Source organism: Oryzias latipes, chromosome 21, assembly GCF_002234675.1.
Source record: "Oryzias latipes chromosome 21, ASM223467v1".
Lineage (NCBI taxonomy): Eukaryota > Metazoa > Chordata > Actinopteri > Beloniformes > Adrianichthyidae > Oryzias > Oryzias latipes.
The window spans coordinates 22,361,715-22,384,630 of NC_019879.2; the positions used below are offsets into that span (position 1 = coordinate 22,361,715).

Genomic DNA, 22,916 nt, shown 5'->3' on the forward strand with positions numbered 1-22,916 from the left:
TGGTGTCTTTAAATTGCTTCCAGGTGTGCGTCCTTGCAACACACACTCACACACCTGTTCAGGACGGACCTTGACTTGGTCCAATAGTAGCTGGGTTGACTCCAGCCACCCCATGACAGTGTAAGGGCATAATGTGGGTTCTCAAGATGGATGGATTTTTAATTATCCTGAAAGTGGTTATTGTGCAAAAAATACAAAATACTTTTTCTGTTTTATTCCATATAAAATAGAATAAAAGTGAATTCAGAAACAGGTTCTAAAGAGTTATAACAAGGTTTATTACAACTTTTTAAATTTAAAACAGAACTTTTACGTTACAAGAACATTTGAAACACAGAGTCACATCCCGTTTTCAGCAGTTAAGCCAGGGTAAAACAAATCACCAAAGCTTTGAATGAATCAAGTTGGAATAACTTGTCTTATTTTCTAAAATGAGACTATAAATAAACAAATTCTCGCAGAGAATTGTTATCTCATGCAGATAGCACATAACAGTAAAACCTTAAAAATCACATAAGAAAACAATGCCTTAGCTGTTTGTAAAACTACACAGTAGTAAGCCAGTAGAGACTAGGAGAAAAAGGCCGACTTCAAGACATGAAATTTTGCTTCATCTTTTGAGTGACAGCTCCAAACTGTTAGAGCTGTTTTTATCATGTTTCTCTAATGTACATGATGTGATTCCAGTTCACATCTGAGTGTTTTCTTTTTACATGAAAACCTACAGAGGCAGAGAGAAATGCATCCTAAAGAGACATCCGTTTTCAGCTTTTAAGACTATTTGTGATGCAAAGAGCTCAGCTACTGAATTCAAGTCCTATAAAATCAAAAAGGACCGCGCACATTGGATCCTTTATGTCATTTACAATGCCTTCTAAAGATGCCAGGAAGTTCATTTAAGGAAACAATGCATTATATGCTACAGCCACAGAAAACAAAATGCTTCTGCAAAGCTTTTATGTTCATGGGACTTTTTTTTCATGATGACAGAACAGCAATCAACTCAAGCTAATCAGCATTAAAAAACTGTAATAGAAAAAAAAAAACCTACATGAAACTGAGAGAAGCCAATGTCACAATTTCAGAGTAATGAAAAGAGTACTGCAATCCTACAATCACTGCTTCAGGAACAATCAAACGACACATGGAATGTCAATGAAGCAACACGCAACTAACCAGCTCACTTCCATGAGATTATTTTACAGGCGGAGACGAGCTCAAACATTCACAGCTGATCACGCTCCATGTCTTTAAGTCCGGCAATGCGGTTCAGCTTTTTTCATTCATGTACTAAAAAGCTGCCATGCCTGACCAAACTTAGACCTGGGGTCTCTCAGAAATGTGCAAAAAAAGAAAAAGCAAAGAACAAATTACATGTCGTTGCTTATCTTCGTTATAAAGATTTAGCTTACAAAAGTAATAACGAAGCAATTGAGTTGAAATGTGCCAAAACACACTTTGGTAAAGTTGTCAACAAATCAGTGATTTAAATAAAAACATATACATAAGATTAATAAATAAGTCACAGAAATACAAAAAGAGTTAAGAACAACGAGTTTTACATCTTACACCTAAAGTGCCTGTTCTTTTGTCTTCATTAATTCCAATAAACATTGCATCTTCAAAAGACTATCAAGTATAAAATGGACCAAACATAAAAGAAATCAATCAAGAACAAATGAAAAACTGTCTGAATTGTAGCTAAGAGAAGTTTTTTTTCCCTCCGTTGGTCAGCAGTGCTCCAGTGTGGACGCTCGGGCTTAGTTTTGTACAATCAGCTTCCTGAAGGCTGGGTCTGGGCAGCGCCCTGCTGTGGCTGCCCGTCCTCTGTGCTGTGGTTGGACGGAGCCGCGGAACAGGCGGCGCTCGGGGGGGCGGTGGAAGAGGCGCTGATCCCGTTGGAGGTGCTGACGGAGCTGTGCTGGATGGCCTCGTTCTGGGGGCTGCTGGGGACGGACATCTCTTCGCAGCTCTCTTCCCTGTCCGAGACTGTGAGGGCATTAAAAAAAAGAAAATGGAACGGTCACGCTGCGTGGATTTTGAACGTGCACTTCTTCGCGTTTTGATGAAGCACATACGCTCCAGCCGACTTGCGATAGACCCTAATCACATGTAAAACAGTTCTAAGCATAGGGTGTATGCAAACTGTTTCATTAATCCCCACATTGCTACTTTTGCTCCCCTTCCTTTAATTAATGCTCCAATGTCAATTTAAACCCACATCATAAGGGTGCATTACATTCTGGGGCATGTGGCTGGGTTTCCCTTCCCTAACTGCATTCTCATTTGTTTTTTGTTACCCTGCCAACTACTGCAGCGACAGATGATTACAGCACCTGATTTTAATGATGCTCACACTGGAGAGTAAGGAAGACTTGGAGTCGAAATGCCACCAGCTGTTAGGCGCTTGCTCGGAATTAATTGGATCCTGATGGAAAAAAAAAAGAGAGACTCTACTCTCATGCTCGGTTTCATACAGGAATAAGGAGCACAATGATAATTAATATTGCTAATGATATGAAGTCACTTGTTCAGGTCCTCTGTGTAGAATGAATGGAAAACCCGGGCGAAAGGGAACCTCTAAAAATGATAAAGTGCATTTTTCTTGCCGTGGAGCTCAAAGGCAGAAAGCATCTTGGTGGTTTTGTGTTCTAGTTCAAGAGAGCATTATGAGTTTTAACAACATGTAGCGATGAACGCCTGATGTACCGTAAATGCTCTGACTTCCTGCTTCCTTGAACAAGCTGATGGTTTATCTTTTTTTTTTTTCCCTCAGCTCTCACAGTTTCTAAAGTGGGGTTTTCTGTAAACAGATGGACGGCTAGCTGTGCCAAGAGAAACCATGTCCTGGCTTGTTTGTGGGGCAGTCTGGGTAATTTCCTTCCACCTGCCTTGCCTATGCTGAAGCAGGACGATGAAGGGTAGTACTGAGTCTGGAGAGCAGCACAGCCTTAGGGGATGTGTAAGTGAGGAAACATGGAGCTTGATGAGGTCTTTACATGAGTGGATTGGTCAGAGTTAAGTGAAGCACTTTACTAATTAGGAAACAGATTACTTCAGTAAGTCTGGTGCTCATGCCTGTGGGAGACTCTTTCATTTTGCTTTTATTTGAGCAAAATATGTGTAAAGACTACAGAGTAAGAAAATACAAACACAAACAGACAAACTTCTATTTAGATGTATAGTAGTAACAATAAATGTTGAGCTTAAATAGCTATGAAATATAAAAAGTACGATATTTTTCAGAATATAAGTCACATTTTTTGCATAGTCTGGCCAGGGGTGCGACTTATTCTAAGGGGCAACTTATATGTGCTTTTTAAGAAATACATTTTGGCTCACATGTTTTTTTTTTCATACGTGGCTCACCAAAGGGCGTATCTTCCGTACATTGTAAATGAGGTATACAGTCAGTGCTTCCATGTGGTGTTTAGGCTAAAAGCTTGATAGCAGCTCCTCCCACAGGCGAAGGGAGCGTCTAGTTAATGAACAGATTTTTGGACAAGCACTAAACATCGAATTTGACCTGCGTCGACAAAGAGGCAGCGGACACCAATTTTGCTGCTACAACTTGTACTCCAGAGTGGTAGAGAGTCCAACCCCTCTCTAAGGACTGAGTTTCAGAGCCCAGGCTATGTGTGGAGGTGAGCCCGACTATATCTAGACGGTATCTCTCAACCTCTCGCACCAGCTCAGGCTCCTTCCCTCCCAGAGAGGTGACATTCCATGTCCCAAAAGCCAGGTTCCATGATCGGGGTCTGGGCCGCCGAGGCACCCGCCCTCGACTGCCACCCAAACCACATTGCACCGGCCCCTTTTGAGGTCTCCTACGGGTGGTGGGCCCATGGGAGAGTGGTCCCACGTCGCTCCTTCGGGCTGTGCCCGACCGGGACCCGTGGGAAGAGCCCCGGCCACCAGGCGCTCGCCTCCGAGCCCCGACCCTGGGCCTGGCTCCAGAGTGGGGCCCCGGTGACGCCAATCCGGGCGACGTAATCGGGTCCTCGTTGTTTCTTTTCATCAGGGGTTTCTGAACCGCTCTTTGTCTGGCTCGTCACCCAGGACCTGTCTGCCATGGGAGACCCTACCAGGGGCTTAAGCCCCAGACAGCTTAGCTCCTGGGATCACCCGAGCTCTCAAACTCCCCCACCACGTTAAGGTGGCGGTTCCTACCAATCACACCCCTCCAGGTGCCACTGTCAATGCCCACGTGGGCAATGACAGTGGCACCTGGAGGGGTGTGATTGGTAGGAACGCCCCCCCTGATCTGAACCCGAGTGGTGTTTTGTTATTGGACTTCTGTGCTCGTCATAGTTTGTCCATAACGAACACCATGTTCGAGCACAAGGGTGTCCATCAGTACACCTGGCATCAGGACGCCCTAGGCAGGAGGTCGATGATCGACTTTGTAGTTGTTTCAGGTGACCTTCGGCCCTGTGTCTTGGACACTCGGGTGAAGAGAGGGGCGGAGCTGTCCACCGATCACTACCTGGTGGTGAGTTGGATTCGCTGGCGGGGAAGGAGGCCGGAAAGACTTGGAAGACCCAAACGTACTGTGAGGGTCTGCTGGGAACGTCTGGCTGAGCTCTCCGTCAGGGAAGTCTTTAACTCCCACATCCGGGAGAACTTCAAACAGGTACCGGGGGAGGTTGGGGACATTGAGTCCGAGTGGACCATGTTTTCCACCTCCATTGTCTCTGCTGCTGCTCGGAGCTGTGGTCGCAAGGTCTCTGGTGCCTGTCGCGGCGGTAACCCCAGAACCCGGTGGTGGACACCGGAAGTAAGGGATGCCGTCAAGCTGAAGAAGGAGTCCTACCAGGCCTGGCTGGCCTGCGGGACTCCAGAGGCAGCTGACAGGTACCGGCAGTCTAAGCGAGCTGCGGCCCGGACTGTTGCGGAGGCGAAAACTCGGTCCTGGGAGGAGTTCGGTGAGGCCATGGAGAAGGACTATCGGTTGGCCTCGAAGAAATTCTGGCAAACCATCCGACGACTCAGGAGGGGAAAGCAGTTCTCCACAGGCACCGTTTTCAGTGCAGGTGGGGAGCTGTTGACTTCGACTGGGGACATCGTCGGGCGGTGGAAGGAGTACTTCGAGGATCTCCTCAATCCCACTGACACGCCTTCTTTTGAAGAAGTGGAGAGTGAGGATTTTGGGGTGGGGCTGTCCATTACCCGGGCTGAAGTCACTGAGGTAGTCAATGAGCTCCTCGGTGGCAAGGCCCCGGGGGTGGATGAAGTCCGCCCTGAGCACCTCAAGTCTCTGGATGCTGTGGGAGTGTCTTGGCTGACACGTCTCTGCAGCATCGCGTGGCGGTCGGGAACCGTACCACTGGACTGGCAGACAGGGGTGGTGGTTCCCCTCTTTAAGAAGGGGGACCGGAGGGTGTGTTCCAACCATAGGGGAATTACACTCCTCAACCTCCCTGGGAAAGTCTATGCCAGGGTACTGGAGAGGAGAGTCCGTCCGATAGTCGAACCTCGGATTCAGGAACAACAGTGCGGTTTCCGTCCTGGTCGTGGAACAGTGGACCAGCTCTACACCCTATCTAGGGTGCTGGAGGGTTTGTGGGAGTTCGCCCATCCAGTCCATATGTGTTTTGTGGATTTGGAGAAGGCGTTCGACCGCGTCCCCCGTGGCATCCTGTGGGGGGTGCTCTGGGAGTATGGGGTCCGGGGAGCCTTACTGAGGGCTGTCCGGTCTCTGTATGACCGGAGTAGGAGCTTGGTCCGCATAGCCGGCAGTAAGTCAGACCTGTTCCCGGTCCACGTTGGACTCCGGCAGGGCTGCCCTCTATCACCGGTTCTGTTCATAGTTTTTATGGACAGAATTTCTAGGCGCAGCCAGGGGCCGGAAGGGATCTGGTTTGGGGACCACAGGATTTCCTCTCTGCTTTTTGCAGATGATGTTGTCCTGTTGGCTTCATCGAACCGGGACCTCCAGCGTGCATTGGGGCGGTTTGCGGCCGAGTGTGAAGCGGCTGGGATGAGGGTCAGCACCGCTAAATCTGAGGCCATGGTCCTTGACCGGAGAAAGGTAGTTTGCCATCTCTCGGTCGGTGGAGTGTCCTTGCCCCAGGTGGAGGAGTTTAAATATCTTGGGGTCTTGTTCACGAGTGAGGGAAAATCGGAGCGTGAGATTGACAGGCGGATCGGAGCAGCGTCCGTAGTTATGCGGTCGCTCTATCGGTCCGTCGTGGTGAAGAGAGAGCTGAGCCGAAAAGCAAAGCTCTCAATTTACCGGTCGATCTACGTTCCAGTACTCACCTATGGTCATGAGCTATGGGTCATGACCGAAAGAACGAGGTCCCGAATACAAGCGGCTGAAATGAGCTTCCTCCGCAGGGTGGCTGGGCGCTCCCTTAGAGATAGGGTGAGAAGCTCGGTCACCCGCGGAGAGCTCGGAGTAGAACCGCTTCTCCTCCACATCGAAAGGAGCCAGTTGAGGTGGCTCGGGCATCTAGTTCGGATGCCTCCTGGACGCCTCCCTGGAGAGGTGTTCCGGGCATGTCCCACTGGGCGGAGGCCCCGGGGAAGACCCAGGACACGCTGGAGAGACTACGTCTCTCGGCTGGCCTGGGAACGTCTCGGGGTCCCCCCAGAGGAGCTGGAGGAAGTGGCTGGGGTGGGGGAAGTCTGGGCATCTCTGCTCAGTCTGCTGCCCCCGCGACCCGGTCCCGGATAAGCGGAGGAAGATGGATGGATGGATGGAACTTGTACTCCGTAGCGACTTATAGTCCAAAAATATGGTAAACAATAAAGCTTAGTTGTTGTGTTTTTGCAACAAAAAAATAGCAGGCAATGTTGGAACTATCCAGCTGTACAGTTTGGAGCCAGACACAAGCTCGGACGAGGAAAACAAGACGTATATGGATCTAGTCGTCTACAAGTGGATGCAACAAATGGGGCGGAGCAGGAAGCTTATGGTCCACCCAACATATCTTCTATGTCACAAATACGCTCTTTTACAAAGTGCATTTTTGCGACTCCTCCTGATTCCCAACCATTTAAAAAAAAGAAATACTCAGAAATGCAATTTTAAGCTCAACTTTCTTAATATGTCCTCTATTATCAGAAAAATGAAAAAGGAACATGTTAAAAACAGTTTTCATTGGAGTGGGTCTTTGAGAGGAGAATGTTGGCAAAATTAAGAAAATTAAGATAGATAGATGTGACAGGAAATAACGAAAAAAAAGATACTTATAATTACAAAGGGTGGGTTTGTTTGTAGGTTGGTGTGTGGTTATATATATGTATATATATGTATATATGGCTAGATTGAGGCAGACACCAAGGGTTGCAATCCCACTCGTTTTCCGCCATACAAGTTCTAACTGGCTGGACACACCAGAATTAGGGTAATCAGCTGTGAGATGGGCAAAAATATTTCAGAACATGCAGACACACCGACCTATTGCCTACTGCTGGGCTAGATGGATGTTTGATACTATAAAGAGAAAAACATGACCGTCTTTTACCAAGCTTCACATTTGCAGTTTTATTTTTAAATATTTACACTTATATCCATCCATCCATCTTCTTCCCCTCATTCCGGAGTGGGAGAGTCAAAGGTAAGAGCTCACCCTTTCCGGCAAAAAACTTTAGATTTCAAATTAAAATGGTTCCAAATAAATTACACTTCAATGACTGAAACTGAGGGGATCACAGGAGTTTTCTTTTTCAATAGGTAAATAAAATGCACAAAATGTCTTCTTTCAAACGCTTAAGAACAGGACACACCTTTTGATTGAATATAGAAAAAAGCACAAACATGTTTAGCTCTAAAGCTTGCTATAAATATTTGTACCAAATGATACAAAGCTCTGGCACCAGCACTCCCATAATGCACATGGTCAATAACATGTGCGTAATGAACGGCACAGCCCCTCGACTAGCCCACAATGAGAATGTTGTGTTGTGAAGCTTGCTGCTTTAATTGAGTCATTTGTGTGGCGATCATTGTCAATACAAAACCACCGAGGTGCTGTAGTGATGCTGGATTGGCTCATCTGCGAGCAACGATGAGTTATGAACACAAAATCATAACGACGGAGCCCCACTCTGAGGGGAAACGAAGAAAAATAGCTGATGTAGTTCTAAATGAGACCGCAGGATGACACGGAGCACAGCAGGCTGACAGGAAGAATTGAAATGACGAACCTGCAACTCGCAAAACCTTCACAAGAGGATCAGAGCAAGCAGAAGCCACTCAAAGTATCAGGTTTGTTCTTCTTCCATCATATGAAAATACAATAAAATTATTGGTCTGAGACACATAAACATAGCTTCATAGATTTGTTTTTTAGGGGTATAACATAAGTGTGCCACATTTATCCACACTTCTATTGGAAATGGAACCGAGGATGCCTTCTATTGTTTTTCAGACTTCCACAATAAGTAAGGTTATAGGATATAAAAAAATAAAAGGGGGTGAAAATATTAAAAATGTATTTTTTATTACATAAATTTTTATACATAAACATGTTCTAACCAAGTAAACCATAGAGCAGAAAATTGAACACTCAGATATAGAAACTGAAAAGTTCATTTACATATACAAACTTCATCTCTGTGCATGCTTGACCGTTTCTGGCTTTGGCTTAAACTACGTTCACATCGGCCTAAGCAACAAACGTTCAAGTGGCCACTTACAATGAAAAATCTACGTAAATGCACGTTTCAGTTTTCTCCCTTCAAAACTCTTACATTCAAGCAAGTTTCTACGCACATTTTCAGGATCTAAGTAAAAAATGTGCAGCCATTGAGCCTGTGTTGCAAGTTGAAGTAGGTCAACCAATCAGGGAATTGGCTTTGGTAATGATGCATCGATGACACCATTTAAATTCATGGAAGTGCCACCCATTTGAGAATTGATCGTGAAGATTAGCAAGATTTGCAGTGCTTCGACATTTCGTACCAAGCCTCTTTAAACTGTAGGTGGCAGACATGTGCTAGTAAACAGTAGAAAAAGAAGAAGTAGCCCATCCCTGCTTGTCCAGTGTGAACACCATGGGCTGAACCGCTTCTAGAACCCCCATTTAGTGCATTCTTGGCGTGCATCACATGCCAGGAAATAAAAGAAGCAACCAAATTTCCCCAAAGGCCTGATAATGTTTGAGAAAATAGATGGTAAAATGGAAACAAGAAGATGGAGAAAAGGTCATTTTTGATACCAAAGCCGAATCTAGCTCATCGTTTACGTCCACTTTCTATGAAAGTCTTTGAACACATTTAAAAATGCAATAAATAAGGTCTCAAACACTGACACATCAGAAGTTTGGCAAAGTTTCTTAAAACAAATATGAGCGCAGAAAAAGAAATAGCTCCTTTCTGCATGGTCATAAGTAAACATGTCCCCTAGTTGGAGCTCATTTTAGGCACGGATCACTAGGAGCCTCAGGCTGAGAATAATGGAGCATTACTCACTGTGATAGCCAGACTTCTTTTGCATGGCAGTTACAGGGCAATCTTTATGAGCCAGAAGAAGCTGCTTCAGCTGAGCCACCTCGTTTCTCAGCAGGGTCACTTCATTCTAGAGGCGAGACGAGAGACACAACAGCACTCAACCGAACAGGTTACGCTAGAGCAGAGCCTTTGTCAAACAAACAAAACATTCAGACATGTCAGGTACAGATGGACAAATTATAAAAACAAGATCAATTTTGAGAAGAAAAAAAAACTCAAGCTTGGATGTTTTTAGACAGAATTTTTTTATTATTTTTTTTTTAAAGATTTATACGTACATTATAAAATAGAAATCTATGAAACTTTTTTTTTAATCTTTAAAAATAACATTGGACTTTGAATAGTACTCTGGAGCAGTCTTATTTTGAAGGAACACCAAAAGGGGAAACTAAGATGTAGAGCTCATTTTACTGCAATACACAGTTTACCCCACAAGATGGCACTGCTTCCCTCATACGAAGAGGAGGCATTGTGTTTGTTTGTTTTTGGAAAGGTCTTGCTTTTGTATGTTTTTTTAGGTTGAAAATTTGTACTATCTACAGCACTTAGTGCTACATATGTATAAAATGCTTTATAAATAAAGTTTTGATTTGATAAATTAAAGCAGATGTTAAACAGTCAAAAACAAAATCCACTGCGCGTTCAGTTAATGTATGGTTGATCTGAATAGACCCACGCACAAAACAAACAACTTTCACGTCAGTTTATGGCTTCTTTACAGTAACAGATACATTTTTATAGTAAATCCTATACATAACAGGAGCAGATGAGGAAATTCTGAAGCCCCTTTTTGTACAGTAAACGTAGAAAGACAATAATTTCTTGAAGATCAAGCATAAAGGATTGTTCATATGCCTTTTTTTCTGAAAAAACAATGACAGACTTTTACCAGCGCACGACCCGCACATTTATCAGAAACGAGCTGTTGGGAGAGTCACGACTCCGTAGATGCAGTTGAGATTTACACTCCTGTGTCATTACAGCTCCCAAGAGGGCTGAGGATTTCTGCATGTCGTAAAAAACCGCCACATTACGCTGAAGGTGACTTTAACTGGATTTGGAGCAGCCAGGGGCTCGCGGAACACCCAATGGCAGATTTAAGCTTCTCCTCCTCTCCTTTAAAGGACTACAGGCGGCTTAATCTATTAGTCTAAAAGCAGGCAATTTATTTGATTCCATTTGTTTAGCTTTGCTGGCGCTGGCAGGCCCGAGCTATTGTAAGACAGATTTAAGCGCAGCTGGAAGAGGCGTATGTACCACAGGTATTAACTTTGCTTTCACCATGACTGCTGCCATTTACAGCCAATATAAACACTTGTAAAGATGTTCTCCTAATTTGCTTCTGGAAAGTTATGATAAAGATTAACATTTGCCCAAAAGGTGGCATCAGCAGCTTAACTTCGGCCCTGCCAAATACGTTTTAAACCCGATTACATAACTCTGCGACAACAGAAAAAAAAAAGGACTTCAGCCTGGAGCAAAACGGACTGTGGAGAGTTAAAACTTGTTTCTAACTTGATGGTAATTGAGCAAATGGGCCTTGGTGATGCTGGAAGCCCTGTGAGCCGCCTGGTCTGACACCTCATTAAAAAAGCCAGTTAAGGATGATGTTAGAATAATTGTGCATCATTAGAGGCAGTTTCGCTGATCTGCTGGGCCATGTCAGCATGGGGTTTTTATAAAAACAGCGCTGCTGATTAATGCCTTCATGTAAGAGGAGCCTTTCTTCTTCTTCACCACATCTTGTTCTCTTCTTAAAAAGTTAACAACAAAACCCAATCTATTGTTGTTCGCAATTATTTAGCGGACCTTCCTTTTATTATTATTTTGTATTTACTCTTTAATGGGAAATGGCAGATAAAAAAGGCAGCCCACCGATGAACGGTGATGGGAAGTTGATGGGGAATCCAATATTAACGCAAATGCATCTGTGCACAGCTGTGCATCCTCTCCTTCACCCCATCCAACCTGTTCTACTTTCATTGAAAAAATAAGGTGGTGCGCATGTAAACATCACATCTCACTTAACTGTCTGGAATACGGATGAGCGGCAGCCCCGACTCCCACTCATCAACAGAGACAGCGGATACATGAACTGTTTCGAACTTGTCAGCATCGGATCCTAATTGCTCGTTGCAAATTGAAGGTTCAAAAAGACACCTTTCCCTGGGAGAGTTTTTGAGGCCACTCGGTAAACTGCTGAGACAGAAGCGGCGACACGCTTGTGTGCGGCTGACATCTGGAGGATACATCTTTATTGACAGGGACACATCGATGTACAGGGCTCATACAATGCTGCTGTCACATGGCAGCTCTGCTTAATCGCCTTTAATGACTTCATCACTGGAGAGGGAAAAGCCAGCGCACACACCAACATCCCCTCATGATGAATAGGGAGACGAGCTGGCGCACACGCAAAAGCAAGAAGAGGTAAACACACAGGTTGTTTGATGCGGTGACTCAGAAGAGGATGTTGAGATTACCTGTAGTTGTCCATTCATGGAGCTGAGGTCTTCAGCTTTCTTCTCCAAAGACTGGACCCAGACTTTCCTCTTCTGCCTGCAGCGAGAAGCTGCAGCTCTGTTGCGCTCCAGGAACTTACGGCGCTTCTCGTCTGGGTCCTCGGATGTGGTCCTGCGCCGCCGGCCTCCTGTGGTTGGAGGGTTTTGTGCAGGGGGAGCTGGAGAGGCCTGTCGAGAAAACAAGAACAGGGACAGTAGGATAAATGCAGACATACTGCAGGTCAAATAGAACTGAGGTGTTTAATAAAACTAAACTATTATGGCTCTTAACGCAGATTTGTAGTTGGTGTACGTAATAATTAGAAATCGAAAAAATTATTAAAAAAAACAAAGTTTGAAGTCGTAAAGAAATGGTTAAAAGATAGACAAAACTATTTTATAAAACATCAACCAAAACTATGTTTCAGTAATCTATAACTCCCATATATTCAATACAAACCTGAATTTTCCTGAAACGGATAAAAGCATGATTTAGCACAGAATTGTATGCTTACGGGTGTCTCTGTGGTGGAGGTGGCTGGCTGCTGAAGGGAATGTGTGGACAGTTCCTCCGTTTTAGGCGGGTGAGGAGCCGGAGTCAGGACGGCGGCTGCGGCGGGAGGTGGGGTCAGACCAGGGGAAGCAGGTGCAGTGTGGGTCACTGCACTACTTTGGATTTCCCCGTTGTCTCCGTTGGTTACCTGAGGAAGCTGCTGGCTTAGTGTGGCTTTCAGCGTCTGGAAAAAGGAATTCCACAAGAAATCAGATGGAGAGAAAAAACTAACTGTAGTTTAAAGAATATTTGAGGCTGATGGACTTGAGGCTGATGATTCTCCCACCTCAGTCCCACCCCAATCATACACCCACATCAATACATGGGATTGACATTCATTAATTCTGATCAGGTTAACTCCAACCGAACCAGTTTTTTAATTGTCTCGACCAGCAGTTGAGAAAACCGATCAGAGCTGAATGCACTTTGTAGGACAGATTTTACTGCTACAATAGGGCGTTATGAATCTTTGAACACACAAGGAATACATTTGTGTAAACTCCTTTTGGGTATAAGGCTAAACTTCATTTATATTGAGAACAAAATACAAACCAGTAGTTTTCTAACCATAAAGTCAATCTAACAGTAATTCAGACCTCAACCAGAAGCCTGGACATTTGTCCTGCTAAAACACAACCAGTCATATGTTCCAACAGGGCTTCTGGTAGAGATTAGGACAATAATGGTATTGACATTGAAAAATAAAAAAATCTACATGTTAAAGCATTTCTGCACATCTCAAACCAGATATTATGAGCACTAACAAGTTAATATCACATCTCCTTAAAGACCCACTCAGCTTTTGTAATATTTTTCTGATGATGGAGGCCATGTATGAAGAAAATTAAGCTTTAAACTGCATTATTGTTATTTCTTTATTCAAATTTGTGAATCAGGAAAAGAAGAAAATGCTGCCTGAAAAAGATCCTTTTTGTGGCGTAGAGAACATGCTGGGTGTGCCACATGCCCCCCGCTCCGCTTCACAATAAGGAGGGGAAGTGAGGGTGGGGTTGCTCCACACCAGCGGCCCCCTCAACAACTCAAGAGGCAAATTTCTAAAAAACTACTGCCGCTCTGCAGAAAATGACACAGGTTTTTTTTCATTTTGGCCACATTTAGGCATAATCATATTTAAAAGGCCATCATTTACAAAAGATCAAAAGATGATTGAAGTGGGACTATATTAGAGTGGAAATAAAACGAGCCCTAATAATTCCAGTAAATAAAGATGAATTTCAAAAGTGCAATAAACAGTTCCAAGAGTAATCTCCAGCTCCAAAAACTTATGAAGGCAATTATGCATCAATGTCGCTTCTGTGTTTCAGTTAGGCAACAGAGGAGAGGCATCACTACTGACTGACTGCTTCTGTGAGTGTTCATCACACCTTGCTAAAAAGAAAAAAAGAAAAGAAAAAAACACTCCGCTGGCTCATTTATATACAAAATGTAACACCATCAAGCTTCAAACCCAAATTAAAGACAAGACTTGGAGAGAATCTGCAGTTTTTAGGAATGTTTCCATTTTCCAGTTTCAATTTTAGATGTTGTATTTGTTCTGTAGCAGAGAGCTAAACTATTAAAAAAGGTTTTTTGATCTCTTCTACCAAAAATAAAAGCCCACAAAAAGGGATGACGCTTATGGGAATTACTCCTCTACAGACCTGTGTCCTCAATTCTCAGGTCGATTCCTTCAACATCAAACTCAGAGCAAACAAGGTGAAAGTGAATGAGCCTTTCCAAGCAATAACAAAGTGAGAGGGAATACATTTACATGAGAAAACAGAGGACCGCATTATTCTAACAGCTACCTTTGCCAGACCAATCTATCTACCAAATTAGTTTATCGTGCAATACCCTTCCAGAAGCTCTCTGGCAGAAACAAGATATTATTCTCCTGGAATGGCCCATAGAAAGAGGGAACAGCTAGTCAGATTCATATTTCATCTCTGCCATGGAAACCTCATCAGTGTAATAACCCTCCATCTCATGGGTGTTATTCAACCATCTGCTACTATATTACTTATCTTTATTTTGCAACTAATTAACAGCATAATCTTCTAAATTCAGCAAGTTAATTATCATTATTGTGGCTTTTGCAGCATCATCAGTCCTTGTAAAGTGCCGTCTAAACCCCCCCCCCCCCCCGTGAGAGCGAAGGGGGGGGGGGGGGGCAGGACGGTTGAGCTGGGGCTCTGTTTTCTTGATGCGGGCTCATTAGGTGTTTGCTGATGAGCTGCGTGGCGCCGCGAGAAAGAGGTGGGACACAGGTCAGGCAGGATTTTGCTGAACAAAAGGTTCCATGCAGGGTGAGGCTGACTTAATGTGCTTTGCTGAGCGTGTGCCAGGATGCCCCCCCCCCCCCAGCCATCCCAGTCCCCCTGCCATCACCTAACCCTGGGCGTTGGCCCCGGTGATGGCGTGCTGAGCTCAGCACCGTCTCTGTGTTTGTCACGATCGTCTTCCCTCCTTAACATTTCGAATCAATTCTTCCCTCTCGGCACAAATTGTGCCGTCTAGCTGTTCATTTCCACAGACAGAACACGCTGTGAACACTTACACTTTCTGTGATTTCATTTTCTCACATCAAGCCCCCTAACATCTCCACTTTTAGTGGGAAGTGGCACAACCTCTAGAGGGGCTATCAAAATAAAAGTCTGTATTTTTTTCCCTTCCAACATCCATTTACAATGTAGATGTTTATAAATGTCTCATTTATATCTTCATAAGTTTAGAAGTTTCACTTTTTCTTCGTTTATTAATTTTTTAACTTGTGTTGTCCAACAGCTGAACAAACAGATGAGAGCTGAAGGCCTCTTGTGCTGGACAGATTTTACTTTTACAACATGGGTTTATGAATCTTCTAACACATCAGGAGTATATTTGAATTAATCCCTTTTGTAATTAATACTAAACTTTATTCATATTTATTACATGTGTAAAAGTTTTCTGTTGGACCGGACGGAAAAAAAGGAGGCCACTTTTTTTCCATTTATAAATAATGTTATTAGCTCTAAGTTATTTACACTTGCCTTTTTCTATGGAATTGGTTCATTTTAAGTAATTAAAACAGACAATAAAAGTAAAACAGACAAACAAAAGAACAATATTTACATAAATACATCACTCTAGGATAATATGTTGTGCAAGTCTTTTCTTTCCATTTAAATTATAACAACCAAGAGCCTCATATAAAATATTTCCCCCCGAAAAAAATCGTATTTTTGTCACTGGGAGTTTAAGAGAATGTAATAAAATACATTTCAGCTGAAAAAGTGGTTAAACTGACTGTAGCTTTAAAACTAGTTTATACAAGTGTCATTTCTATCTATAAAGAAGACATATTTGTGCATCTCTGTGGCCATCTTTATCTTCTGCACATGATAATGTCATTTGACTGGTAAAAATAAAACACACACCATCATTTTTCTTAGATTTGTGACAAGCTAGGCAGCACTTTGTGTTTCATCTTTAGCTTTTTTTCGACCTGAATAACAAAACCAGCATCAGAAAACCTGAATGCTTCAACTCAATAGACCAGAAGGGAAGTTGACAAATGAAAGGGCTAATTAAAATCTTAATGGAGAGAAAAGGCTAACTGTGTTATTGTTCCCTCATTGTTGGGCCCACTGATCATTCTGGTTGTTATCTTCCTCAAATGGGAAATAACAGCCACAGCATGGAAATGCTATTGGCTCTAAATTAAAGAAGACATAATAAGTACCAGCTTTGCTTCTGTTTGGGCGGGCGGCGGCTGCGGCGAGGGAGGTCCAGGGATTCCAGGGACGGCAGGCACGACGGTGACGGGTCTGACAAGCTGACGGCGCAGACACACACGCACACACAAACACACACAGATCACCAATGAGAAAATGAGTCTTTGGCAGCATAACGCCGGGGCCCCGCCACAGAAAACAAATGTGCCCACAGTCGTGGCCGTCTCTCAGACCCCCCCCCCCCCCATATCTCAGCCTCATTAGGTCGGATGGGCAGTTATTTTGCGGAGGCAGCGCCACATGGAGATGCCGTGTGCACGCTAATGAACCTCTGCCTGCTTGAGTGAGAGCATATGGACAGGGAAGCTGAGAGGCCAGACTCAGGCCTCAATTCAAAACCACTGACAATAAGGAGGAGAGGGGGGGCAAATGATGGAGTGAAAGGCCCACCGGTGGCTTATGTTTTCCATGTACTTCTGCCCTCTTTAACTTGTCAGGAGGCTTTCCCTATCCCTGCAGACTGGGAAGATGGAGGGTTTTCCCTGCTGTGCTCCTATCAGGAGATAATCATGCGGTGCTCACTGTTCCACACAGACGACCAGAACCGCAGCGAGCAATAAGACAAGCTTCCACATGGGAGAGTTCACAACGACTACACGTTCATTTAAATACATTCTCTTTTATGAGACACTTTCACCGATTTCGACTAGATTATACTCAAGATCAGGCAGTTTTCCTAAGCATCTGTTTTTATTGAATCAGGATGAGCATTTTAAAAAGAAAGCTGGTCTTAAAAGCAACTCCATGCATTTCAAGTTCTACTCACCTAAAGCCCCAATATAAGACTCCCTTCATCCAAATACACCAGAGGTCTAAGCTTTTCTTTATGGATTCTAAATAGTTTAGGAGCTAAAATATATTAAGCTTTAAATCAGATTTAAGCTTTCTCTGTCTTCTTCTTTTTGCCTCACAGTCAACATTTGGGAAAACTACAACTCTTACTGGAAAATTAAAAGCAGCATCAATGTTAGAGCATCTGTGACATCTATGACATGCAGACACGGGATCATTGATCATATGACAATGCAAAATTCGCCCAGCAGAGGGCACTGTAAGCTAGAGCATCACAGAACACACACTTCTTGTTAAAAGACAATTAACCATCAGTAGCTACAGTCTGGCTCAGGAAAAACTGATTTTCACAGTAAGGTCAAAGTCAAAAGAGCCACATGAGGGAAGAAAAGACCATTTAGATCAGGGCTGTGCACACTTTTTTGTACTTAAATACTCAGACTTATTATGAAAAGCAGACGTTGAATTGAATCTGGCATTTATTTCTAGATTTATTTAGATGAATATGATGACAAAGTGATAAAAAGTTCCTTGGACATTTTCCCAAAACAGCTTGTTGAATTGGACCCGTGTGTTGTCATATCAACGGCGCTTCATTGCACACTGTGCCAGGGACGTTCCACATGTGTTCTGTTTGAGGTTCTTGTCTGATCTCGGGTCAGTCGGGAGAAAAAAAAGGCGCATTAGCAGCTACATCCACGATTAGGAGGTTAGGAGGAAAAAAACTCCATCTGCTAGTGAAGCGTGGCGTTAGTATATCAGAGGATGTTTACTTGGCCATTCTGCATGTCAATCAAGTGATGTATTTAAGCACAGGGGTGATGACTGGCTGACAGTGTTTAAAAAAAAAAAGGCTATTTATTTTTGATGGCCCAAAATCTAAACACACTTACTTTGGAATTAACCGTCAATCGACATATTGGGCACCTTTGATTTCAATCTTTAAAGCTGCATAAAACGTTTCAAACTGCTGACTTCTCTGATCCTGAAGCAAGGCAGCAGCTCAAGATTTGGTAGAAGTTTGGTTCGGGACTGACACTGGGGCAAAACCCAGCTCGACACTGAAAAACTTCTATCTACTGACGCGTTTGACAGAGTATGTTTTCAGTGCAATCAAAATCTCTGAATGAGAAGCTTGGTCAACACTCACAGGGATTGTAGTTGGAATATGAACACTGGAGCTGGTAATAGAGGCAGGTATAGCAACTGGCATGGTCTGACCATTAGGCAACTGTAAGAGCACAGGGAAGGTGCCAGACATCGGTCTAAGAAAACAAAGATAAAAAGAGAAGAACAAGTCACCAACAAATCTGTATTAAACACACAAATAGCAAAAATGTTAAAAACAGATGTCATATTCAAACAGACGATGGGATATGAAAATGAAGACAAAGCACTGTTACCAAAAAAACATTAAAGAGAAGCATTCCATCAGACCATAATTAAAAGAATATTCCTCACAGGTATATGGGAAATGATAACTAGCATCACAATTATCCTCAAATAATCTTCCAAACTTTTTTCTTCTTTTTTTTTAATACAGCCCCTAATTGTTCCTTTGTTTCTGCAAGGCCATCTTTAAACCATCACAATACAATTCTTCAGACCTATTCAAAAATGAATGAAGAGTTAACAACCAGATTTTTTCTCAGAACCTGTGTCCTTTGGTCATATTACAAACGTGGGCTCTGAAAATCAGCTTATGTGTACAAAAATGTGGGTTGTTTACACACTTTGCACATCATACAGGCGCTTCATTAGCTTTAGCTTGATATGGATGCTCTGGTAAATTCACTGCAGAAATGTCATATAAACATCAGAAAGAAAGAAAAATCTTTAGTTCAAGTACTTACTTTGAACAACAAATAAACCAAAGAGAAAATCTGATCTTTAACAAGATCAGTGCCTCCTGCATGTTACATTCATCTTTGTTTCATATTTTTGGAGCATAGAACGATTCTTAACTTAAGTAAAGACCTACAAATGAGCAGTAACATTGAACGTTTCCTAACATCAATGTGAGACAACAAAATACGTACTAAACATTTTTTTTTAAGTTAAATTTAACAAAAATTCACCAATAAATGTGTAATGCTGGGCTATTCCTTTATGGAAAGTGACATTTAGCACCAAAGCATTTGTATTAATTATAGATTACTGCTAATAATATAAGCATTTACTGTTTTTGAGATTAACTTGGTTTTAAATTGTACTCATCCGAAACAACAAACAGAAAAGATTTAAACTCCTTAAGCTTTTGCTCTAAAAATGAGTTTCATTCAATCATCTATTCCTTGGAATTATTAATAACGTCTGTTTTTCTTTATTTTCTACAGGTTGTTTTCTGATCGCTTTGCAAGTTACAAGAAAGTAGAGCTGCACGATATGAGGAAAACTCGCGATTTGCCTTATTAGTGATCAACATTGCGATATAATCTGCGATACATGAACAAATAGCAAAAAAACTAAATACATCATTTTGATTTCACTGCAACAGTTTAATTTAAATAAGAGTGAATATAACTTAAATTAAACTCCAAATGAGCCTCATCTACATCAGAGGGCGAGCATCTCACATAGAAGAGTTCCATCCGTTTGGTCAAATGCATAAAGGGAAACATTTCAATGTTAAATACTCTAAGCTGCCATGAGATTGTTTTAACACATTTAGGGTTAACATTTATTGCCATTTTCACCGACTTTTGCGATATGCATATATCACAGCTTGACAATGCGATAACGATAAATTTGCGACTTATTGTGCAGACCTACAAGAAAGTAAATCTACGCTACAGGATTCCAAATGTTGACTTATGCTGGTGTGTTAGAAGTAAAATAGTAGCCTAAAAATAAATCTATATTTTTGAACAGTACATAATGTGAGTAGCTTTTTAAAGATGTCGCTAAAATTGGAAGAATTCACAGTTGATTTGGCGTTTACAACAAAATGAAAGACTTACACCAGAGTGCAGATTGATTAAAAAAATAAACATAAAATACAAGCACATGCCTCACAAAATGCACAAAACTACACAAAAATGATTAAAAAAAACTAAAAACTAAGATTTGTTTTAAAAATGGACGCATTCCGTTACTTACACTATGGGTCTATTAGTGGATGGAACCTGGGTAATAACAGAGCTAGATGTTGGCGATGGGAGAGCTGGCTGTATTACAACATTAGCGTCCGTGGTTGCTAGAAGTACATTGGGAACTTGGAGGGATGCAGGATGGACTATAGTGGATGTTGGCAGTGAGGCAGGCTGCAAAGTTAAGTCCTGAAAACATCATACAAGACCTTAGCTGCAGAAATGTTTAGTGAACACCAGCTTAGTTAGTTACAAGAACTTTTTGCAAATATTTTTTTGGTTGGTTTTAGGATTTCCAAATCAAAATTAAGAGCAGTGTTTGAATAAAAAAAAAAAAGAGAGTGGGGTTTGAAAATAAAAAACAAATAAATCGAAGAATTCAAGCAGGTGAAAGAAGAAGTACAATTTCTATAGTAAATGAATGATTACAGAAACAGGAGGATTCTTAATTATTCATGTTTAATAGCACTCCTAAAACCCATTAGAGAGCTAACTAAACAGAAAAAAATCTACCTTGTCATCGTTTGTGGTGGACTCAGGATGAGGAAGGGGGCTGTTCCGATGTGCATCTACAGCTGCGGGTTCCTCAGTTTTGTTGCGTATGACTGGTGTAGCAAGAGGTGACAAATCCAGAGGTAGCTTTGGGAAGGTTAAAAGAAAAAGAAAAAAAGCAGATATAAACTCTGGACTTCAGAGATCATCCTAAGAGAAGATTTGACAGAAGTTACAGAACAAACTCAACCTTCTTCAAGTCATCTTCAGCTGCTTTTTTGAAGTCATGGTCAAAAGGACTGGCAAGTTCGTTGAAAAGCCCGACTTCCTCGCAGTTTTTCAAAAAGCGAGTGGGTGTCGGCGTTTGATCTGTAATAGAGAAAAGAAAAGATAAAAGAAGAAAAAAATCACACTTAAGGAGGCAAAAACACACAAACATCTATAGACATAAAACTTAAGAAGGACTCACCAGCAATTATGATATTGTCGGTCCTCGCTGGGCCAAACTTTAGTGTCATCTCGTGTTTGTGTCTGTGGACAGCCAAGTGGTCTTCATTTGTAAATCTCTGAGCAAGGTAAAAAGGAAATAAATGAATAAAAAAACAACTTTATTCTGCATATCCTTTGAGAGACAACAATGACTCACAATGTTAAATATGTTAAAATACTAACAATTTCAAAAAGTAAACGGTGCATTGCTAAAATCCAAAGAAATCAAACCCTAAATAAACATAAACATAGGCTTAATGTGTGTTTTTATGTTTATTGTGACTGTGCGCGTACATTTACCACAATAATTACATATTTTTACCCTTTAGCCAACTTTACTTTGGCACTAGAAATTAAACAGTTGATGTGACTTCAAAAAAGAGATGCTTTTTATTATTTGACCCTTTTGTGAATCCTCAAATTGGATGCAGACTCAGGCTTTTATTAACTCCAGTGATTCTGTTTTTAAGTGGATTTATCTGTACCACAAATAATCACAAATCCTTCAAACAGTAACTTCAGCTTTTAAAATGTCTGATAAGAATGCACAAACTACGTTTTTTAGTTGAATTATTCGATATTATCAGCAAAGATAGCAAATGTATGTAAAATGTACACATTGAGTACCCAAATATTTGGTTACCATATTTGATGCATATATATATATATATATATATATATATATATATATATTAAAGTTAGTCTCTGGAGAAATACAACTACCGTATCTCAAAACATGTAATATTATAATACCTTCAACGTTTTTAAATAATCTAGAATGTAAAGATGTAAGCTCAACAACTCCACCATATAAATTTACAACACATTGGAATTGGTTTTTTTCCTTCTATTTTTCAAAAAATAAAAATAACTGAATCACTAACTAAAAAGAAATAAAAACTATGAAGAACTATGTCAGCTTACCTGTCCACATCCTGGAGCAGTACACTGGAAGGGTTTGTCATCACTCATATTAAGAAATTCTTGCTATATTTTTGTCCTACAATAAATGAATAAAAACAACATATTTCATCTCAATTAACTTAATTTCCATTTAAAACAGAAATAAATTCAACAGCCACAGAAAAGACAACCACGTAATCGTGGCTGATCAAAAGGAGGGTTAGAGGGTTAATTTTTAGATAATAGTAGAAATGACTCGAGACTCGAGTGGGACTGTTAAGGGCAAATCTAGTGAAAGGACAAATAAGATTTTGGACAAAGCCAGTGAGGAGGTGGGGTTGCTCTGTCTGTGCTTATTTATTAGCTCGGTGATGCAGTGCAGGGTCGTTCGGTGTGTGGTCGTTCGGATTGTGTATTTTTCAACACGAACAAAGAAATTATGCATGTTTTTTGTTGGAAAAAAAAGTTTCACGTTTAATTCCGACTAAAGTCATCACACAACAAAAGCTACATTATGATCCGATCCTCCGCTCCAGCCTGAGCTGAGATAACGCACAGCCGTCGCCATGTTAGAACCAACAAATCACTAAACAGATAACCTTTTGGTATTTAATTTGAGGGGGATTAATTTCACTTGGAAGAAAATAACACCGATTTCAGATAAAGGGTGCCCTTTTTTGCATTTGTAATAAAACTCGCTTTCAATTTGAGTTGTTACTTACCCCTTTAGCCACAAACGTTGTTTTCCCAAACCCCAAAGTATCGCGAGAAAACAATTTCTTCTTCCGTAAACGTCACACTAACCCAAACGCCGTAAACATACTAATGGACACTAATAAACCCATTTACCCATAAATTTACCCAT

At 41.8% G+C, this 22,916-nt stretch overlaps 1 protein-coding gene across 4 annotated transcripts; it reads right to left on the bottom strand.

Moving 5' to 3' along the window:
* Positions 1–257: 257 nt before the first annotated feature.
* Positions 258–22,849, bottom strand: atf2 (activating transcription factor 2). Of its 4 annotated transcripts, XR_002872454.1 has the most exons (13): positions 22,774–22,849; positions 22,073–22,148; positions 21,129–21,225; positions 20,910–21,028; positions 20,681–20,806; positions 20,178–20,356; positions 18,229–18,343; positions 16,235–16,327; positions 12,476–12,697; positions 11,943–12,149; positions 9,421–9,526; positions 2,337–2,428; positions 1,874–1,989 (listed from the first exon to the last, which is right to left on the bottom strand). XR_002872454.1 is itself a non-coding variant. In XM_023950608.1 (12 exons), the coding sequence occupies exons 2-12, from the start codon at positions 22,111–22,113 to the stop codon at positions 1,775–1,777; spliced, it is 1,485 nt and encodes a 494-aa protein (XP_023806376.1). In that variant the 5' UTR covers positions 22,114–22,148; positions 22,774–22,849; the 3' UTR covers positions 258–1,774. The 4 variants fall into 4 exon arrangements, 3 of the variants coding, with proteins under 3 accessions (XP_023806376.1, XP_023806374.1, XP_023806377.1); XM_023950608.1 differs by lacking the exon at positions 2,337–2,428 and having other exon boundaries at positions 258–1,989; positions 21,129–21,190; XM_023950606.1 differs by lacking the exon at positions 2,337–2,428 and having other exon boundaries at positions 258–1,989.
* Between the last annotated feature and the right edge of the window lie 67 nt (positions 22,850–22,916).